The sequence below is a fragment of the Gopherus flavomarginatus genome, chromosome 10 (genome assembly GCF_025201925.1).
Source record: "Gopherus flavomarginatus isolate rGopFla2 chromosome 10, rGopFla2.mat.asm, whole genome shotgun sequence".
NCBI lineage: Eukaryota > Metazoa > Chordata > Testudines > Testudinidae > Gopherus > Gopherus flavomarginatus.
Genome location: NC_066626.1, coordinates 43,637,947 through 43,658,206, shown reverse-complemented (window position 1 = coordinate 43,658,206; position 20,260 = coordinate 43,637,947). Strand labels below are relative to the sequence as shown.

The window sequence follows — 20,260 nt, the reverse complement described above, 5'->3', positions numbered from 1 at the left end:
ACTGGCAGAAGCAGCAGACAGCCATACCCAAGAGGCTCACCAGAGCCTGAAATAACCCCTGGTGCACCAGCGGAGAGCAGTTCACCAGCAACGGAAACAACCCCATTACCTACGTCGCTTCCGGAGGGACCAAGCCCTAGTCCACAGTCTAAGGGAGAACTGGTGTCTCCAGCTTCAAGGGACCAGTTCCAGATGGAGCAGGAAGCAGATGACAGCCTTCAGAAAGCTTGGGTGGCGGCACGGAGCACCCCACTGCCTCTCAGCTCTGCTCACCGATCCCGGTTTGTGATAGACCAAGGACTTTTATACAAGGAAATTCTTTCTGGTGGACACCGGGAAGAATGGCAGCCGCAAAAACAGTTGGTGGTTCCAACAAAGTACCGGGGAAAGCTCTTAAGCTTAGCCCATGATCATCCCAGTAGCCATGCTGAGGTGAACAGAACCAAAGACAGACTGGAGAAGTCCTTCCACTGGGCAAAGACGTTGCCAAGTATGTCCGGTCTTGTGAGGTATGCCAAAGGGTGGGAAAGCCCCAAGACCAGGTCAAGGCCCCTCTCCAGCCACACCCGATAATTGAGGTCCCATTTCAGTGAGTAGCTGTGGATATTCTGGGTCCTTTCCCAAAAAAGACGCCCAGAGGAAAGCAGTACGTACTGACTTTCGTGGACTTTGCTACCCGATGGCCGGAAGCAGTAGCTGTAGGCAACACCAGGGCTAAAGCTGTGTGCCAGGCCCTAACTGACATTTTTGCCATGATAGGTTGGCCCTCCGACATCCTTACAGATTCAGGATCTAATTTCCTGGCAGAGACCATGAAAGAACTGTGGGAAACTCATGGGGTGAATCACTTGGTTGCCACCCCGTACCACCATCAAACCAATGGCCTGGTGGAAAGGTTTAATGGGACTTTGGGGGCCATGATACGTAAATTCGTCAACGAACACTCCAATAATTGGGACCTAGTGTTGCAGCAGTTGCTTTTTGCCTACAGGGCTGTACCACATCCCAGTTTAGGGTTTTCACCATTTGAACTTGTGTATGGCCATGAGGTTAAGGGGCCATTACAGTTGGTGAAGCAGCAATGGGAGGGGTTTACGCCTTCTCCAGGAACTAACATTCTGGACTTTGTAAGCAACCTACAGAGCACCCTCCGACACTCTTTAGCGCTTGCTAAAGAAAACCTAAAAAATGCTCAGGAAGAGCAAAAGGCCTGGTATGACAAACATACCAGAGAACGTTCCTTCAAGGTAGGAGACCAGGTTATGGTCTTGAAGGCGCAACAGGCCCATAAGATGGAAGCATCATGGGAAGGGCCATTCACGGTCCAAGAGTGCCTGGGAGCTGTTAACTACCTCATAGCCTTTCCCAATTCCTCTCTAAAACCCAGAGTGTACCATGTTAATTCTCTCAAGCCTATCTATTCCAGAGACTTACAGGTTTGTCAGTTTACAGTCCAGGAAGATGATGCTGAGTGGCCTGAAGGTGTCTACTACGAAGGGAAAAAAGACGGTGGCGTGGAAGAGGTGAACCTCTCCACAACCCTGGAACGTCTGCAGTGGCAACAAATCAAGGAGCTGTGCACTAGCTTCACCCCATTGTTCTCAGCCACCCCAGGATGGACTGAACGGGCATACCACTCCATTGACACAGGTAATGCTCACCCAATTAGAACCCCACCCTACTGGGTGTCTCCTCACGCCCAAGCTGCTATAGAACGGGAGATCCAGAACATGCTACAGATGGGTATAATACGCTCATCTACCAGTGCATGGGCATCTCCAGTGGTTCTGGTACCCAAACCAGATGGGGAAATACGCTTTTGTGTGGACTACCGTAAGCTAAATGCGGTAACTCATCCGGACAACTATCCAGTGCCACGCACCAATGAGTTATTGGAGAATTTGAGACGTGCCCAGTTCATCTCTACAATAGACTTAACCAAGGGGTACTGGCAAGTACCGCTAGATGAACCTGCCAAGGAAAGGTCAGCATTCGTCACCCATGCGGGAGTGTATGAATTTAATGTCGTTCCTTTCGGGCTGTGAAATGCACCCGCCACCTTCCAGAGGCTGGTAGATGGTCTACTAGCAGGAATGGGAGAATATGCAGTTGCCTACCTCGATGATGTGGCCATTTTTTCTGACTCCTGTCCCGAACACATAGAACACCTGGAAAAGGTCTTTGAGCGCATCAGGCAGGCCGGACTAACTGTTAAGGCCAAAAAGTGTCAAATAGGCCAAAACAGAGTGACTTACTTGGGACACCAGGTGGGTCGAGGAACCATAAACCCCCTACAGGCCAAGGTGGATGCTATCCAAAAGTGGCATGTCCCAAAGTCAAAGAAACAGGTCCAATCCTTCCTAGGCTTGTCCGGGTACTACAAGCGATTTGTACCACACTACAGCCAAATCGCTGCCCCACTGACTGACCTGATCAAAAAGACCCAGCCAAATGCAGTTAAGTGGACTGATGAGTGTCAAAAGGTCTTTACCCAACTTAAGGCGACGCTCATGTCTGACCCTGTGCTCAGGGCCCCGGACTGAGAGAGCTCAGAGCTCTTTCTTTCTTGTGTGTAATCACCAGTAAAAGAAGTTCTGCATATTATTTAGGCCATCAGTTGCGTGTATATATCTCATTGTGTTCTAGTTATACTGTCATTGAGACCTGTGCAACCATATTCCCATTTGGATTGCCTAGACGTAATTGAATGAAACTTAATAAACATTTGTAGTTATGCACAAGAAAGAATAGAGTCCAGCTTACTCTGTTTTAACAATAGTATGGATTCTGCAGGACTTACAGCAATATATATAATATATATGTCACTAAAGTGAGCACATACGATTCTGAATATTCTCACGGAGAAGATCTATTAATTAAGAAAGTCATTTTTATATGAGAGAGACAAGGTGGATGGGGGGTAATATCTTTTATTGGACCAACATCTGTTGGTCAAAGAGACAAGCTTTTGAGCTCCACAGAACTCTTCTTCAGGTCTGTGGAGCTCAAAAGCTTGGTGCAATAAAAGATTACCTCGCACATCTTGTCTTTTCATATCCCGGGACCGACATTGCTACAACAACGCTGCAAACAACTATCCTTATATAGTTACCTTTCAGAGTAAAACTGGCAATATGATATCTGTTGTAATTTCCAGAGCCTTGTAACCCCCCAAAATGGCTACTTTTAACACTTCCCCTTAAAACAAAGTTGTTATGTGATGACATTAGGCTTGGTCATTGCCACTCCATAGCAGTGCAGTGTCGCAAAGTTACACTGTTGCATCCACATCACAAAAAAATTTGGGATATTTGATGTCCTACAAACTGTAATTAGCAAAGCTCAAGTCCTCTTCTTCAAATTAATAACGTCTTCTAATAAATTGTATAGATACTTGTAAATAATTCAGTGATCTCTTAAGTGAATTGGTAAAAACTGTTCCAGGCAAACTTCTAAACTTTTGTCTCAAATATACCTTTGTCTTGAAGTTGACATATTACATAATTTTATCATGTATTTTATTATGAATTTTAAGTATCTTGTGTTCCTGTAATAGTTTTATCAATTTGGAGTACTCAATTAAATGTATATGGCAATGCCTCTCGACAAGTGGGAATTATCGGTGCTTACTCAGTTCTTTCCTAATATGCTGTGATTCTCAGCAGGACATCTTTCAGTCCTTGAAGCAGTGCTCCTTAGCGAAGGGTAGAAAGTGCACATTTTTAAGGCAAGGTGACACACATTTCCTAACACTCAATCTTCTGAAGCCAGTTAGAAAAATAAATTAGTTTTTACTGGTCTCCTGAGAGCACACATGCTGGGTCAGGGCAAAAGATATTAGTGTGCTAACAGTTGCTTTGATGCTGGGGGACCACCTTGACACATAATGTTCAGCAGGAGGAATGCTGCCTACAGTTAGAATTGTAAACTGTATTTAGCATGTGTAGACACCTTTAACTAGCTCTTTGATTTTTGAATCTCATGCAGCTAAACGCAGGAGAATACAGAATGAAATACAATGTCAGAAAGGTCACTGTTAAATTCTATAATAAAACAAAGCACCAGATGTTTATCAGATTGGTTTTCCAGAGCTAGAAATACAGAGAAATTTGCATCAAAAAGTAATGCACTGAAATTTCACTTTGATATTTCACTCCCAAACCATGGCATGAAGGAAACCTGACACAGTTTCCAGCAATTCCAAACAAATTATGTGGTATGAAAATGCTTACGAAGATAGACATTTTCAGCTCATCTTGAGGATGTCCTGCAAAGGAAGAGCAAAATGTGCTCTTTAGGTGTTATGCCCTTTAAGGGAGGCCTAATACTTATTTTTAAAGAATTTTTTCTTTTATCTGAGAAATTTTATATCTTGTCTACTCATTCTTTCCTGGAACACCCAATGATTGACTAGAGAACTACTAGGTTTATGACCTCAGAGAAATCATGCAAGAAAAACATGATTGACTGAGATGGGGCATTGTTATCATGCTGATCATTATCATCTCATTGTTACTTTGTTCTTCCTGTTTTTTTGTATTCACCTGCTGTTTTGTGCCTTCTACTTAGGCCTCGTCTACAGTGCTACTTTACACTGATGAAACTTTCTCTCTCGGGAGTGTGAAAAAACACCGCCCTGAGTGCTGCAAAGTGGCAGTGTAGACAGTGCAGCAGCCACTCCCCTCGTGGGGATGGGTTTTTTTTTTGTTTGTTTGTTTGTTTTTACAGTGCTGGGAGAGCTCTCTCACAGCCATGTTGCTAGTGAAGACATACCCTTAGGAACCATTCCTACAAAGATTTAAGCAGGTGCCTAACTTTCTTTGTGAGTAATACCCTTGCTTTCAGTGGGACCCCATCAAAGTTAAGCATGCAAGTAAGTCCTTGGAGGATTGGTGCCTTAACATTGAGTATAATATAGACAGTTTCCAAGTTTGTGTGTGTTAGTCTTGACCGGAAATACATACACAGTACTAGTATTTTTCAAGTGTGTGGAGATGTACAATATTCAGAAAAGGGATGTGATAATTCCAGGCTTTCTGAATTTCTTGAATATAGAATGTGGTTATCAGTATCTGCTGGATACTGAATCTGTCAGTATTGAAAATCTCATAAGGAGCAAGCACTGAGATGTTTTTCTAGGGCTAGGAAAGATATGGCCCTGGGATATCTCTTGAGCCAAATTGGATGTCGGCTGAGTGTGAAAGAACTCTGGAGAACGAGTAGCATGAGCCAGGAAGTGTGGGTAGGGGTGTTTGTCTGTCTCTCTCTCAAACGGGGGATCAATAGCAAGAGTGAGCCACACAACAGAAAGGTGTGAGTGAGGTCTTTGGGGCAAGGGAAAGTACAGAACAAACCACATACTTTTTATGCCAAGAGAAATATTCCAGATTCAAAATTAAGGTAGTTAAAAAAGTAGAAAATACCTTTTTCCTAACTGTCAATAGCTGATAATTTTTTTTGTTTTCTCTGCTAGAATAACTTAACCTCTTCTTTTTCCCTTGTCTCCCTTTCTTGTTTTATTCACTTCCTCCCCAGCTTGGCTTCCTAACATTCCCATCTTTGTAGTGCCACTGTGCAGTGGTGCTTAAAAAATTCCAACAAACCAACCCCAAGTACCGCTGGTCTTAAGCATCAGCAGCTTTCTTTTTGAAGTGACACCTGTCACCCAGGAGTGGCTCTTGCCTAACGGCACTGGAGAAGCTGAGAAATCTGTTGGATGTAGGTTGCAAAAATGTCAGAGGAAGAAGGTTTAAATAACTGGAAAGGAAGGACCAGCAAGCAAGGGCAGTGAGAAGGAAGGTTTTAGGTGAGCAGAGTGAATGAGATTGAAAGGAGTAGGGAGAACAATAAAACATCTACTAGAGAACTGTGGACAGAGGGGAGGAGAGAAGAAGAGATGTACCTGCCTTTTGACTGAACAGTACGTTACATGTTTTGGTGTCAGTGATAGCGTGCTTCAGTAAACAAAAGGATTCCCAACTAGTAGTGTGCAAGGATAGAATCATGACTGTATTAGATCAGTCAAAACACAGAAGTTCCTGATGCCGTTTATTTATGAGATTTTAAAAACATTGATTTTTTTTCCATTCTGAATTACTTTCTGACAAGAGAGCAGTTTTCATCCTTTCCAAAAATTGAAAAACTTTACCATGACAACAGAAAACGTGGCTAAGGCTATATTAAATTAATATGGTTAAAGGCTAACCTTTTTAATTACCAGGACTGGATTTTAGTATTCTATGAGATTGATCTGTACACAGGTCCATGATACTGCAGTCCTGGAATTTGTCTCAGAATCTATAACCTAAACTTCCTCTAAATTAATTTTTTGCCCTTAATTACATTTCTAGCTATTTACATTTCTAAATGTGAACCAAATGTAAACTGCTGCTGTGTTGTCTGCCTGAGGCTGAAGACAGCCTGAATCCAAAAGCTCTGAGATGTTTGCACTGTTTAGTTTAATCAGCCATTTTTAGCTACTTCACTGATGCTCATTTTTGCAAAAACATCTAGCTAATATGCTTATTGATGACTGTTGATTGCAGCGGAGGCAGTAAGTTCCTGTCAAAGGTTGCTGGCCTAGGGAGCTGCGTGATCAAGTACGAACACAAATATAATCTCTGACCTTGCACTAGAAGGAGAGTAGGAGTGAGATGCATTTCTTGTCAATTGCCAAAAGCACAATCACCTCTAGGTTGGTTCCTGCTTCAGACAGTTTCCCTCCTGGGTGTTAAAATCCTTAAATGTCACCTTCACAGCTGCCAAGACCTCCAGCATTTCATCAGCAACTACTACAGTGCGTATATGTTTTGAAAAAAGCTGATGCAAACTGAAAACATGGAGGTTTACATAGCACTTTAATTTAAAAACAAAACAAGGAATATGTAACTTAATTTTATAAGTTATAAAGTATTAGGGTGTGCTAGGAGCTTCATGTCACAGATGCCTTCTCTAAAGAATTTATGACCTAGTTATGATCAGAGGTGAAATTTGGTGAGCACCTAAGGTTTTATTTCTTTTCTCCTTGCTCTGCTTATTTGTTCTTCTTTATCCTATTCTATAGTTTGTATTTATTTGTTGTATTGAATATAAAGTATTTGGTTTTTTTTAAATTTACTTGACGCTACTGCAAAATGTCCAGTTTGCCATAGAATTCAGCACTGGAGTGCTACAGAGAACAATGCTGTCTTGCCTATACATGCAGAATTCAAGACAAGATTCCTTTCTGTCCTGTGGGAGAAATATTTTTATTTTTGTCTGGTTAGGACATAAATATATTTTTTCATATTCAGGATAGGATGCAGAAGCCCCTTTAAACAGCTTGGAGGTGAGAAGCAATTTATTTATAATCCAATTTTTTCCCCTTAAATCATTGTTTTTCCTTGCTGGCAGTTGTTAAAAAATGCTTTTCAAAAGGAGGAAGAGTAAACTGTCTTAGGACTTGACACCAGTATCTCATTGCAAATGGCTTGCAAAAATTTCCTTTGCTCAGAAAGAGAAAATTGCCCCTAAACAAACTAACCGTATTTTCTTCTTGATATGTGCAGCCAGTGCCATTCTAGTTGGTGAATGATTCAAACCCTGGAGCAGATGTTTTCACTAGTGGGTTAAAAATGCAATTTGCTATATGAGAAAGAAACAATGGCTTACAAAGTTAAATTACTTTATGTCCTTGACTGTGTATTTCAGTTAATTTGGTACAGCTTACCTTGTTTCAATGAAGTCTTGTTGATTGTAATAGGAGATATGTTATGTTTAATATATTAAGACATCCAAAGAAAATGATGATGAACATTAAGAATAATTTGCAGATCTGCAAATTATTCTTTGACTACTTGCTTTTTATAAAACCATCATTGTTTTAATACCATCCTAGAAGCTAGAAAATGTCATTTCACATATTTTTAAATTTATTAATTGCTAAGATTCTGAATATATTTCTTCTTTACAGCACTTTACAATCATTGACTAATATAAAAGATTTGGGTAAGGAGGCATAGTGCTTCAACAAAAACTCCAAACAAATAACTACTTAAAACTTTAACAAAATATTGTCAGTGAATATACAGTTCATCAATTCACTTCAACAGGAGTAGCTACTACTACAAGGAAATAACCAAACCATTATTCAATGTACAGTATAAGCCTTGTGAAGTTATATAACTGTGGTTTCATGGAAGGAGGAACGAATTACCTGGATCCCATCTGACTCACTAATGATCTTCAACTCCTCAAGTACAGCTAAAAAATGATAGGAAGGAAAAGAGAACATAACTGGTAGAATTAAAATAAAATTACCTACATACTGAAGAGAGAAACCAGTCAAGTCAATTGAATATTCTATTAAAAAAATATTATCAATGTCTAACAAGGCATGAATAACTCGTGACAGACTACACAAGACATTTCTGCATTATTATTTTCACTATTTATACATTAAAACAAATAAGTATGGTGTCAAAAAGTATACTGAATATTAAACTTGCATATAAATTCCATCTGTAGTAAAACCCTGAGTTTTATTGTATTTAAGTGAACAACCTCCAAGTGAAACCCAAAATGGATAACTGAAATCCAAGTATTTCTGAACCATTTGATTGCCACAGTCCTTACTGCACATTCATAAGACGTACTAGTAACGTGTTTTGAGGAGGAATCTCTATCCATCTCCAGTGTCTTGAATGAGAAACGTGGTTGTCTGGACTCCGCACAAGTTCAGCTGGGAGCATGTGATTAGAGTTAAGGTAGTGAGAGGGTGGGTTGCTCAATAGAGAGGAGGGGGGAAACTGGAAGGCTGGGGCAAGACGGAACATAGGAATAGGCACCTCACTTATTGCCAGGCATCCTACACCTCCCTCACTGTTAGTGATGTGGCTTCTTTCAGTTCACCTTCAGCATTCTGATCTGTCATGCACCCTGTGCCCATCCTCTTTCCTGTTGCAAAACTCTACTCTGTGATATAAACCACAGCCTGAATCTACTCTTCCAAACTGCCAAAATCCTTTCAGTTCTCCTAATCCCCCTCAGAATATTCTTCTAACCCTTCTTTCTACCAAACAAGGTACACTTTCCTCTTCCCTATTGTATTTTATTTTAAGATTGTTATCCCAGGTTTGTTACCATACTGTCATCTTGTAACAGTATTGTAAAGCCAGAAGTTGATGGTATACTTTAAAAAATGTCCTTCTGGCATAGACCCAAAACTACTTTATCTCGTTAGTTAACTGGAAAAGACATGCTTAATTACCTGCAACTACTGTGTCACCAATAAATACACCTGTCTTTTCTTCAAATGTAAATATGTGTAACTTGGGTTAATTCTGACTTTGGAGTTTTAAGCTAATGGAACAGTATTTGTGAATTTTGTTCTTCGACAGTACAGTCTCAGAAACCATAAGTACAACGTGTGGAGCTTATATAGATGATGCTTTCTTAGCAGAAAACTTGGCTTCAGCTCAGAGGCTAAGTGGGACCATTTAATTTAGCCTGAACCAGCAATCTTAAGTATGGTCTTGTCTGTTTAAACAAAAATCTTGTCTTGATTTAATGATTACTATTGAGGTTTTGTATCCTCACTCGTTTTTCCTTCACTGACAGTCAGGAAATTGCCTTCTTATTTGAATAGTAAGTAGTCTTTTGGATTCAAAGATCTAGCCCCATTTAATATATATTTTTTTTTAAATAGTGGCTGAAAGAGCCCTGTATCACATCTAAAAGTTTATGGAGTAAGTTTTACTTTTGATCATTTGCATTGTTAAATCCAGGCCAATGTGTTTTTGATCCTATTCCCCATATGCAACAAGGAAGTAAGAAGCAATGTTGGCACACATCACTGTGTCTTGAAACTGTGGCTCTGAAATGTTTTTCAAGTAGTATCTATATTTTACTTTTAAAATTTATGCTAGTTTTATTTTCATTTTTTAAAGACAATTTTTATTGAGAAATAGAGTATCATAGTGTGGATACAAGTACCAGATATTGACACTTATCCCTGCAAGCAACTGTAAAACAAGTGAACCCTGGAGTAAAATATTTTTATGTTTATGCAATGTGCAAATATATGCATTTTTCAACAATCTTCCTAAACCCTGACATCCAAATGGTGCACTAATAGATCTGGCTGATTTTTGTGCTAATTGGAGGGAAGCAGAGTCTGAATAAATCAAATGCGTAACTTTTTTTTTGAGTTACAGTTGTCATAAACTGTCATAAACATACAGCTAAGAGGCTAATTCCTCTGGAATTAACTTGTTACAGGGTAAAGAGAGATTTTATGCTACCCTTAGCTGTATGTTTATGACAACAGTATATTGCTGTAAATTGTTGAACAAATACTGCTAAATTTAAGCTATTTTAATTTCCTATTTATATTAAAAATTGCTTGTTAGGTAAATGAGAACTTTGAAGGAAGTAAAAGGCAAAAATGCTCTCATGTTAGATAGCCTTATGTGGTTTTAAATCACTGGAATATTTAAAAATTAAGAGACAAGGCTGACCATTTCTCAGAAACTAGGGCAATAGAAATTGCATCTGTCATCACGACTGACAAGCAGAATGCAATAAGTATCTTGAAAAGTATTAGCTGAAAAGGCAAAAAACCTCCTTATACCAAACTAACACAAAGATTGGTAGCACACAATATACAAGAGCTGTGAAAAATATAGGTTACATCTGGGATGTGCCAATTAATAGTTGATATATGTAAGCGATATGAGGTTTGTTTTTTTTGCAGTGTTAGTGTTCCACCTCCTTGTGAAAGGATATTGAATTGATGTGCACACCATGCTGTATTGAAAGCAATATTTTATTTAAAGCTGGCAGTATTGAAAGAACAGAAACACTTCCTTTATTTCCCTTCCACACAGCTCTGGCTTTTGGAGATAGAGGATGTTGTAAAAAACAACAAAAAGAGTCTAAAACAACCCGAAAGCCCTGGCCAGTCAGCCATTGTTTAGAATGGCACAAAAATATTGAAAATTAAAAGTAACTTTAGTGTTGCTGTTTCCCCCCATGATAACAGATGTCACACACTTTCTCTGATAGCTAATGTATAATGGAGTACTTTGAATTTCAGAGTGGGGAAAAAATATTTGCAATTTATATGTTTGCTTTTCATTTACTGTTCATCAGGCTGCCACTAGATGGTGATAAATGTTTGTACAATTTTAATAGCTATAGGCTAATAAAGATTGCAAGGAAACTATTTTTCATAAACTGATTTAGCTCTTTGCTAATATATGGAAAAATCATATTGCAACGGTATTCATTAAGTGCACATACAAATTAATAATCAGCATATTATAGCCTCCTTTCCCGTTGTAAGTTTAGCTCCCAACAACTTAAAATATCTTCCTTTTGTGATAGCTAATGATTTGTTTTTATACGCTAGGCGTTTTAAACTGCATTTAGACTTGGAAATGTTCATACCATTTTTTGTATAAATTAGAGATAAATGTATAAAGTGAGCTACCTTTCACACCACACTCTTTATGGGCATTTGATAAATATCTGACTTATGAATTGGTATATTGGGTATTATGACAATAAACACCAGTTCTGAATGTGCTAGTCTGTTTCCTAGGGTGGTGTGTAGCTGACTGACAGTGTTGTGATTTCACTTATGGGTGTACTATTTTCACTACTTCCTTTAGCAAAGTTCTAAAATAAAACTGCTGTTTGCAGGATTATCATATCCTCAGATTTCGTGGAGGAAAGCGGTTACCTCCATGTTTGTTGATAATTTTATATGATATCCCAAATCATATCAAGAAGGTCCATCTGTTGTATGAAGTAAATATTATTGCATACTGCAAAAAGTCTTCACTCTAACAGTCCCTTTTAAAGAAACAAATAACCAGATATTGAATATTATTATATCTATTTGTGATCTAAACAAATATATAATCTTCTCAATAACTTCCAAGTCTGTCGTCTATGGAAATTTATATTTTTCCAGCAAGGACATCCAGATATTTAAGTTTAAAAAAAAGTAGTACAAAAATCGTTTCAGCACTGAAGGAATACAGGAGGGAATCCTGAGCCTTCCTTTTGTACTTCAGAAACTTTCATGTTACATCCATCAAAAAGATGAAGGGAAAAAAACCATCTTGGAAATCAATAAAACTGGGGGCATAATTTACAAATGAACAGAGAGGTTATTTGATAATTTTAACAGTGATTTCAATTATTGCATTATGTGACTAGACTAAATATAATTTTTATCATTATTTTCGCTGCTGGAGAAATGGTTCAGCCAAATGAATATAAACACCTCAGGTGGAACTGCTGTGTTCAAGAATATAAATATTGAAGGTTATCATTTTCATTTGACATTAAAATGAATTATTGTGGAATGAGTACCTATTAAAATAATATCATTTTGGAAATGATATTTTTCATCCTGCAACTTGTACTGATTTTAGTGCTATTAGAAAGCCTTTGTAATGAAAATGCTTTTATTGCTGTTTACACTTATAAGCAATCCTATTCTGAATACTGGTATTTTGAAATGTATGTGCCTAAAGCAAGATATGTAAACTTCACTGTCATTCTGTATTTACAAGTTGTGAATTTTCTCACTTGAGAGAGGAGACTGGTCCTGGGCAAAAATAGTTTGAGTGCATCTTGGAGGGATGCACCCAATGAGCAGTGATGGGAAATTACACCTTCACAGCTGGGCCCCTAATTTACGGAGTCCCACAGGTATTAATTCTCTCTCCAGTCCTGTTCAACATCTGCATGCATCCATTAAGTGAACTGACACGGACTAACTGACATACTGCCAGCAATATGCAGATGACACACAACTCTACCTATTCTTTACCCGTATGACCATATCATTAACATCAGTTTGACCACAGGAACTTATGACCATCACAAACCTCACTACCTTCTACTCTATGTTCAAGGCACTCTTCTATGACCTTAATTTCGCTAACAAACATAGAAATCTGTAAATGTTTGTGTTGTGAGTGTGTGTGTACGTTATAATATATTCTAAAAAAGAAAAAGCACTGCACTGCTCGTGATTCCTTCTACTGGCAAGAAAATGAGAGAACAAGCATGTTGCAGATGTTAGTTGCACTGCTGGAAGGCTCAGATACTATAGCATTGAGCATGATATAGGAACCCCAGAACCTTTATAGAATAGAATTCTATATGAAAGCATGATCAATATGCTATTTTTAAATTTTTATAAATACTTACGTTTAAAAACATGTTTTTAAACCTTACTCAAAGCACAAGCCAACTATCAACTTCATATTCAGCTGTTTTTGCTGAATGGTTAACTTTTCTTTTACAATGAAAAAGTGTGTTGTATTTTGGTTTGGTTTTAGTTAACCATAACTCAAAAATGACTTCAAACATCCACCATTATCTGTGGGAAGAGACTAAGCATGGAAAATGCAGTCCAAATCTGAGCAAATGAAAACAGTTATGGTCAAAAATGTCTTGCAACCTTTACTATAATAGACACTATTTGTGACCACTGTCATACTTCAGACATTTCAGTTGAGTGGCCTGCGCTAATACTTAGAATACAAAAGGGCAGTTTTGTTTTTGTTTATTGCTTGATGATGGATGGATCACTGTCTTTGGAGCACATTTAAATAATAAACATTTGTTTTTAAGCAATATCTCTTGAAAAATGTGGCTTATAATTTTTGCAGATATGCCTGTTTCACTTTCTGTTACACGGATCCACCATACTCTGTAGGCCACTGAGGATATTGTTAAACTCTGAAAATAGTTCTGTTCAGTCTGCGATCAGCGAAAGGACTTGATGTTACTGAGGGTGAGGGAAGGCAGGTTAGAATAATCATCAGGCCTCCATTTGAGTTCCAGAGATATACAAGGAAAACCAAGGCAGCAGCCAGGTTTTTACTTACTGAAAATCTCATCAACACTCAGTAAAAATGCTTTTTTCTTCATGATGTAAATAATTTTGTTGTATAATGACTAGATCAGCAATTCCATATTTCAATTAAGAAGATTAAAGTCCATGTTAGTTTTAGCTTTAAGATTTTTTGAAACAATTCATAACCGTGTTTTTGCAAATTTGATCAGTTTAAGGAAGACCTTCATGCTGTCCTTCAAATAGTGTCAATACAAGTTTGCTCTTTTGGGTGTATGTGAGCCCTTTACAATGAAGTTTGAGCCCTCTAGAAGATTAATAACTATTGGAGCCACATTCATGCTTTTGTGCAGTGGTAAACGCTCAGAGCAAGATGTTAAGATGCTGTTTCCTCAAGACTTTTCTTTTTTTTTTTTTCTTTCCAGTCTATGGAGAAATGAGTTCAGAATTCTCTCTGCTTCTCCTGCTGTTACGTTTGGCTATTTTTATTTTCCAATCTCAAAACTCCAGCTCTTGTTTGTGTAGAGTTAGTTGTTAATTTACTAAAATGTTGGAGTTGGAGGTGCACTGTTGTCACAGTCCTGTTGATGTCATTGGGTCCAGCTGTTCTTTGCTTTCATTTAGAGTCCCTGGGTGAGATTCAGTACTGCCAGGGCCGGCTCTAGGTCTTTTGCCGCCCCAAGCAAAAAAATTTTTGGCTGCCCCCAACCCCAGCCCTGGGCTCTCATGCCACTCACCAGTGCCCCCTGCCGCCCCAGGCCTGGTCTCTTTCTCTTCCCCCGCCAGTCGCTCCCCCTGCCGCCCCAGCCCTGGGCTCCCCCCCCCACCAGTGCTGACTCCGCCCACTGCCCCCTCGCCTCCAGCTAGTCCAGCGCTGGCGTAAGCAGTGAGGCTCCCAGGTCGTGGCTCAGCCTAGGGCCCCTCCAGCCGGCGCTCCCACCTCCAGGACCGGCCGGGACCCGGGAGGGCAGAGCCTGGGGGACTGCCCCAGCAGGGGGCTGAGGAGCCGGGGCAGGGCAGCCTCAGAGGGAGCGGAGCCCCAGAGAGTGGGATGCGGGCCCTGCATGGAAGCTCCCCGCCCTTTATGGCCCCGCTGCTGCTGCTGCTTCTGGCCACCCTGCCGCAGTCCCTGGGCAGTTCAGGCCGCTTCACCCAGCCCTGACTGCGGTGCTGGGGGGCGGCCGCCCTGCGTCACCTGCAGGTGGCTCCGTGCGCCCCGTGGGGTGCCCCCCAGCCAGAGTGTCCCCCACTCGGAGCCCGCCCGGCTCAGCCACAAGGTGTGGGTGCTGCTCCCCCGTGGCAAAAAAAAAAAAAGATGGCCAGAATGCTGCCCCTGAAAATGTGCCACCCCAAGCACGTGTTTGGTTTGCTGGTGCCTAGAGCTGGCCCTGGGTGCTACATATCTAAGAGGCTCAGTACAAAACTAGCTGCCCAGGGGCTGACTGAAGTGGCTTTAAGTCACCTTTGTGCCCTCCCAATATGGGCTGCTTTGGGGCCTTGAGAAGCTTTCACGTGACCTTGGATACCCTGGGAGCTGCTTGATGGGCAGCAGCGCTGCATGGAATCTTCACTGCTCTGCATGATCCTGCCCTTCCCTGAACATGGGCCTCTTGCTCCCAGCTTGAAATGGTATCCATATAAGGCAGCCTTACAGCTGTCATAAACAGTGCCTCTGCCATGGAAATCCTCCCCCACAGTTGCAGCCAGGGCTTTTTGGCCCCTTTATGCTGCTTTGACCCTTGTAGCTTGCATACAGGGGCTGGAGCAGGTGTGAAGATCTCTCCCCCTCTGTAAATCCATCTCCCTAGCCATGAAAAACTCTGTGTTTCAACTGTGCCCATCTTGTAAGGGCAAGATGTGGATCACAAACACCCTGAAGCAACTGGTATAGGGTTGCCTGCCTGGGAGATACTCAGTCTTCACTTTTAAGCCAGCAAGGATTATCAGTTCTATTTTTAGTCCTCCTATTTAGAGGAGACATTTGAGCCTCTGACAGATTTTGGCTCTGTGGTTTTGGCCTTAAGCACAGTCAGATTTAAACTAATGGACATATCAATGTATCATATTCCTGTTCAAGGATTTTTTTTTTCCTGGGCTTCTGACAGTCAAAAGGTTCCTTTAAAAAAAAAATTGCCATACTTTTCTACGTGTGTGTGAAATTCCACCTGTATTTAGTTTAATAAATTGGCAACAAACCACTAGAAGAGATTTCACTGTCTATATCAATAAAAACTCCAGGCAAGATTTTCAAACCTAGGAGCTTGGAGGTATAGTAGACTCCTAATTTTATATTTAGGCATCTAAATAAGTGGCCTGACTTTCAGAAGTGCTGAGCACCTGCAACTCCGACTGAAGTTAGTGGGAGTTGCATGCCCTGAACATCTTTGAATATCAGTCTTTTATTTAGGTGCTTAAAATTAGGCTTTGATCTACATCCCTAAAAGCAATAATATCCACTAAGAGAGTCTGTGAAATCCAGATCCTGATGGCTGTCACTCTTTACATAGTGTTGCATAGCAGAAAGTGATTTTATGACTGCACCCCCACATTTTTATGTTAGGTCTTCCCTAAGCTCCATCTGAACATATATTTACATATATTTCCCCTTAAATTACATTTGTTACTGGAGGAAGCCACACTGAATAGTTTAGATGTTAAAAGGCCCCAAATTATCTTGAAAAAAACTTAAATATTTTCTAAACTACTTATTTGTTTGTGGTGTGTGAAGACAGTCTGGGGGAATGTCAAACTTTTATGCAAGTCAGTTATGCCCTTGCAGGTTTATCAGTGCCCACTGACTTTAAAGCAACTTCTTCAGCACTTCTTGGATATGTCTGCGTCCCTGAGATATGCAAGGCTGCTACCTGGAGGTGCATTCATGCGTGTACACGCACTTCACAGAGCAGTCCTGTTACCTTTATTTAACCAGTTCTCCTCAGCTCCACCCCTTAAAGTGTTTTTATTGCTGATTTCCCAAGATCTTCAGAATTTATTCTGACACTAATTAGAGAAAGAAAAGGTTACTTACCATTAACTGGTTTCAGTAGATATGGATTCACACTCATCACCCTTCATCCCTACTCTTCAGAGTTTTTAATGTAGGATCTAAGTAGGTGGAAGAACCCAGCATCTCAGAGCTAAGGCTCTTCATAATTTTGAAGTGAACATTCAGTTCTGTGAGGGAGTAGTCTTTGCTTTTCAGCAGTGTTTTGGCTCTAGTTTACAGTCTGCATGTGCACCCATTCTGCTTGAAGTATCAGGGTTAGGTGTAAGTAGTCTTCTGTGTTTTTCAATGATATTCTGTCTGGGAACAGGATTAATGACATTTTATCCAGATCTATATGCAAGGTGTTTATTGCATCTTAATTATTCCATAACTTATCTGTTTTTCCTAGAATCGCCAGATGCTGATATTGCTATGGAGATAGCCACATCAGAACAGCATGTTTCTGAGGCTGTGTATGATTGTGTTATTTGTGGACAGAGTGGCCCTTCCACTGAAGATCGACCTACAGGACTAGTTGTGCTTTTACAAGCCTCTTCAGGTATGAAAAGGGGATTATTGAAAGAGCCACTGTTCCAGGAGTCCTTGACAGCATAAACCATACTGTTAAGGTGCCTCATGGAGCCTGGGCAAGGGGATGAGGGAGACATGCTTCCATATGGATGGTCCTTGCATCATGCAGATCTGTAGGTTTAAAGAGCTAAACTCTTGGCCTCTTCTGTGGGGCTGGAGATGAGGAAGAGGATTGTCCTGTTTTACCCTCCAAATCCTCTTGAATAATCCGAAAGGAAAACCTCCTGATGGGAGCATAGGATCGTGGTATTAAAGGAAAAATGTAAAAACTAGCAGTGGATACTAAGTATGTACTTACTCCGTCAGAGACAGTGGATACAATGTATGTACTTACTCCATCAGAGACCGAAACAAAACCTTTTATCTGACAAATATGGTTATACCTACAATTTCCTGGGGTAAATTTTCATTTGTCTTTTTTCATTGGGCATATATCAATGTCCATTTTACCCCTGCTCATCTTTTTTCTATGTATAGTTTTGGGGCAATGTCGCAATAGCACTGAGCCAAAGAAACTACCTACCAGTGAAGAGGAGCAGATATACCCTTCGGATACATGTGCAGCAGTACATGATGTTAGGCTTACAACATTACAGCGGTACTTTAAAGATGTAAGTATTGATACAGGGTAGTACCGTCATCTCTAAAAGTGCTGTGTAAAAACATGAATTGAATTACCAGTTGTATAATAACTGTGCTCAGTGTATTTAGAATTGGACTTCCTGATTTTATTTCTGCATTTTGTTTTTTTACAAATTAATTGAAATAAGAATGGTGTAAAGTATTTATATTTGATAAGCTCCTTGGTTTTTAAATTTAGGGCCTAGTTCTCCTTGTGCAGGTTATTCTGCATAGGTCAGTGGAAACTCTGCAAGCTAAAATTTTCATACAATATCCTTGCAATATTGGAATAGTGGATGTCATTTCAAAAGATAGAGTGGCTAAGGGAATGAGACTTGGTTTGCCATAGTAGAGACCTCAATTCTATTTCCAGTTCTGGTAGAAGTGACCTTTTTCATCCTCCGTTATTTTTTTCTGTAGAATGAAGGAGTGGTAGTTGTCTACCTAGGATAAAGATATAATGCCTGATTTAATAAGAGTACACTGAAATATTAACAGGGATCAAAACAAGAAGAGACTTGAACTCATGGTTCTCTGATGGTCAGCCCACTGCGCTTTCCCCTATGTGACTGAGTATACTTTCTCTATGTCACAGCTCCAGTCTGGGTTCTGCACACAGTTGCTGTGACATTCTGTGCATTGCTCCCAGCAGCCCAGTTCACCTCCTCATAAAACCAAAACCAGTGTCTAATAACTTATTAATTGTTAGGCTTTGGATCTGGTTCTTCGTACTGAACACTAGATCTCAGCAGGGCTAGCCCAGTGATAACTATTGTAGAGGCAGCCTATAGTTTTATCCTTGTCTCTGTACAAAAAGTGTTGTAAAAGGGTGAACATTTAAAAAAACAGGTCATTTGCTGGGGAGGGGTCGTATCTCTGAATCCTGGGATCAAATGACCCCAGATTTGCAGCACAAACACTGGGTCCTCTGCTGGCATACCAGTTTTCAAACTGATCTAACTAGACACGTGGAGCTTAGAACACTGAAATTCTGGTTTTAAACAGAAAAGCCACTGCCATCTTAACTCTAATGTGACTTGTCAGCCCCATCATGTGCTCATAACACAATCAGTTTCTAAACAGAAAACTGAAATCAGCCAACTTCTGGCATTTTGTCTGATTTGTATGCAGTAGAACAGTGGTCCCCAACCTTTTTTGTCTGGTAGGCGCCAGACGACAAGCCACGGAGGACCATAGCGGCGGATGAGCATCTGCTGAAATGCCACTGACAAGCAGCAGCGTCAATAGGCGTCGCCGCCAAAATACCGCCAACAAGCAATGTCATCCAGAAGCGTCACCGCCAAAATACCGCCAAAAATTGATGGCGTTTCGGCGGCAACACTTCTGGATGACGCTGCTTGTCAGCGACATTTCAGCAGATGCTCGTCCTCCGGCCATTACGCGGGCACACTTAGACGCCCCAGTGGGTGCCATGGTGCCCGCAGGCACCGCAGTGGGGACCCCTGCAGTAGAAGGTTAGTAGTCTGCTGTGAATTTTTGATTTTTTTTTTTTTTTTATTTATATAAGTGTTTAAATCCATCAGGAAAACTGTCCTGAACAAACAGATCTTCTACTAAAAGTATCCATAGATTGATTTTAATTTTTTGGCATTGAGTTGGCATTATATCATTTAGATGTTACCCTTCATTTCATGATGCTATTTTGTCAACCCTAGGGTGACCAGGCAGCAAGTGTGAAAAATTGGGACAAGGAGTAGGGGATAATAGCCCATATAAGAAAAAGACCCAAAAATTGGGACTGTCCCTATAAAATCTGGACATCTGGTCACTCTAGTCAACTCTAGCATAATATACTTGTGCTATAAATACTCACCAAAGAGTGACAGTAATGCACTTACTTTGACCTTGTGATTAATAATACACCTCTACCCCAATAGAACGCGACCCTATATAACATTAATTCGGCTATAACGCGGTAAAGCAGCAGGGAACCCTGGGCCCTTTAAAGCGCCACCTGAGCCCTGCTGCTTTACCGCATTATATCTGAATTTGTGTGGAGCCCCAGGCCCTTTAGATCACCACCTGAGCCCGGCAGCCGGGCTTGGGCAGTGATTTAAAGGGCCTGGTGCTCCAGCAGCTGCAGGAAGCCCTGGCCCTTTAGATCCCCACCCAAGCCCCGCTGCTAGAGCTCCGGCAGTGATTTAAAGGGACCAGGGATCCCCACAGCAGCTGGAGCACAAGGAGTA

The 20,260-nt window shown here is 40.6% G+C and overlaps 1 protein-coding gene across 1 annotated transcript in view; it reads left to right on the top strand.

Moving 5' to 3' along the window:
- UBR3 (ubiquitin protein ligase E3 component n-recognin 3) overlaps positions 1-20,260 on the top strand; it is a 217,965-nt gene that overhangs the window by 126,747 nt on the left and 70,958 nt on the right. The window contains exons 26-27 of the mRNA XM_050916261.1: positions 17,251-17,400; positions 17,910-18,043. Coding sequence (XP_050772218.1) covers positions 17,251-17,400; positions 17,910-18,043 — 284 coding nt within the window. The remainder of the gene's footprint in view (positions 1-17,250; positions 17,401-17,909; positions 18,044-20,260) is intronic.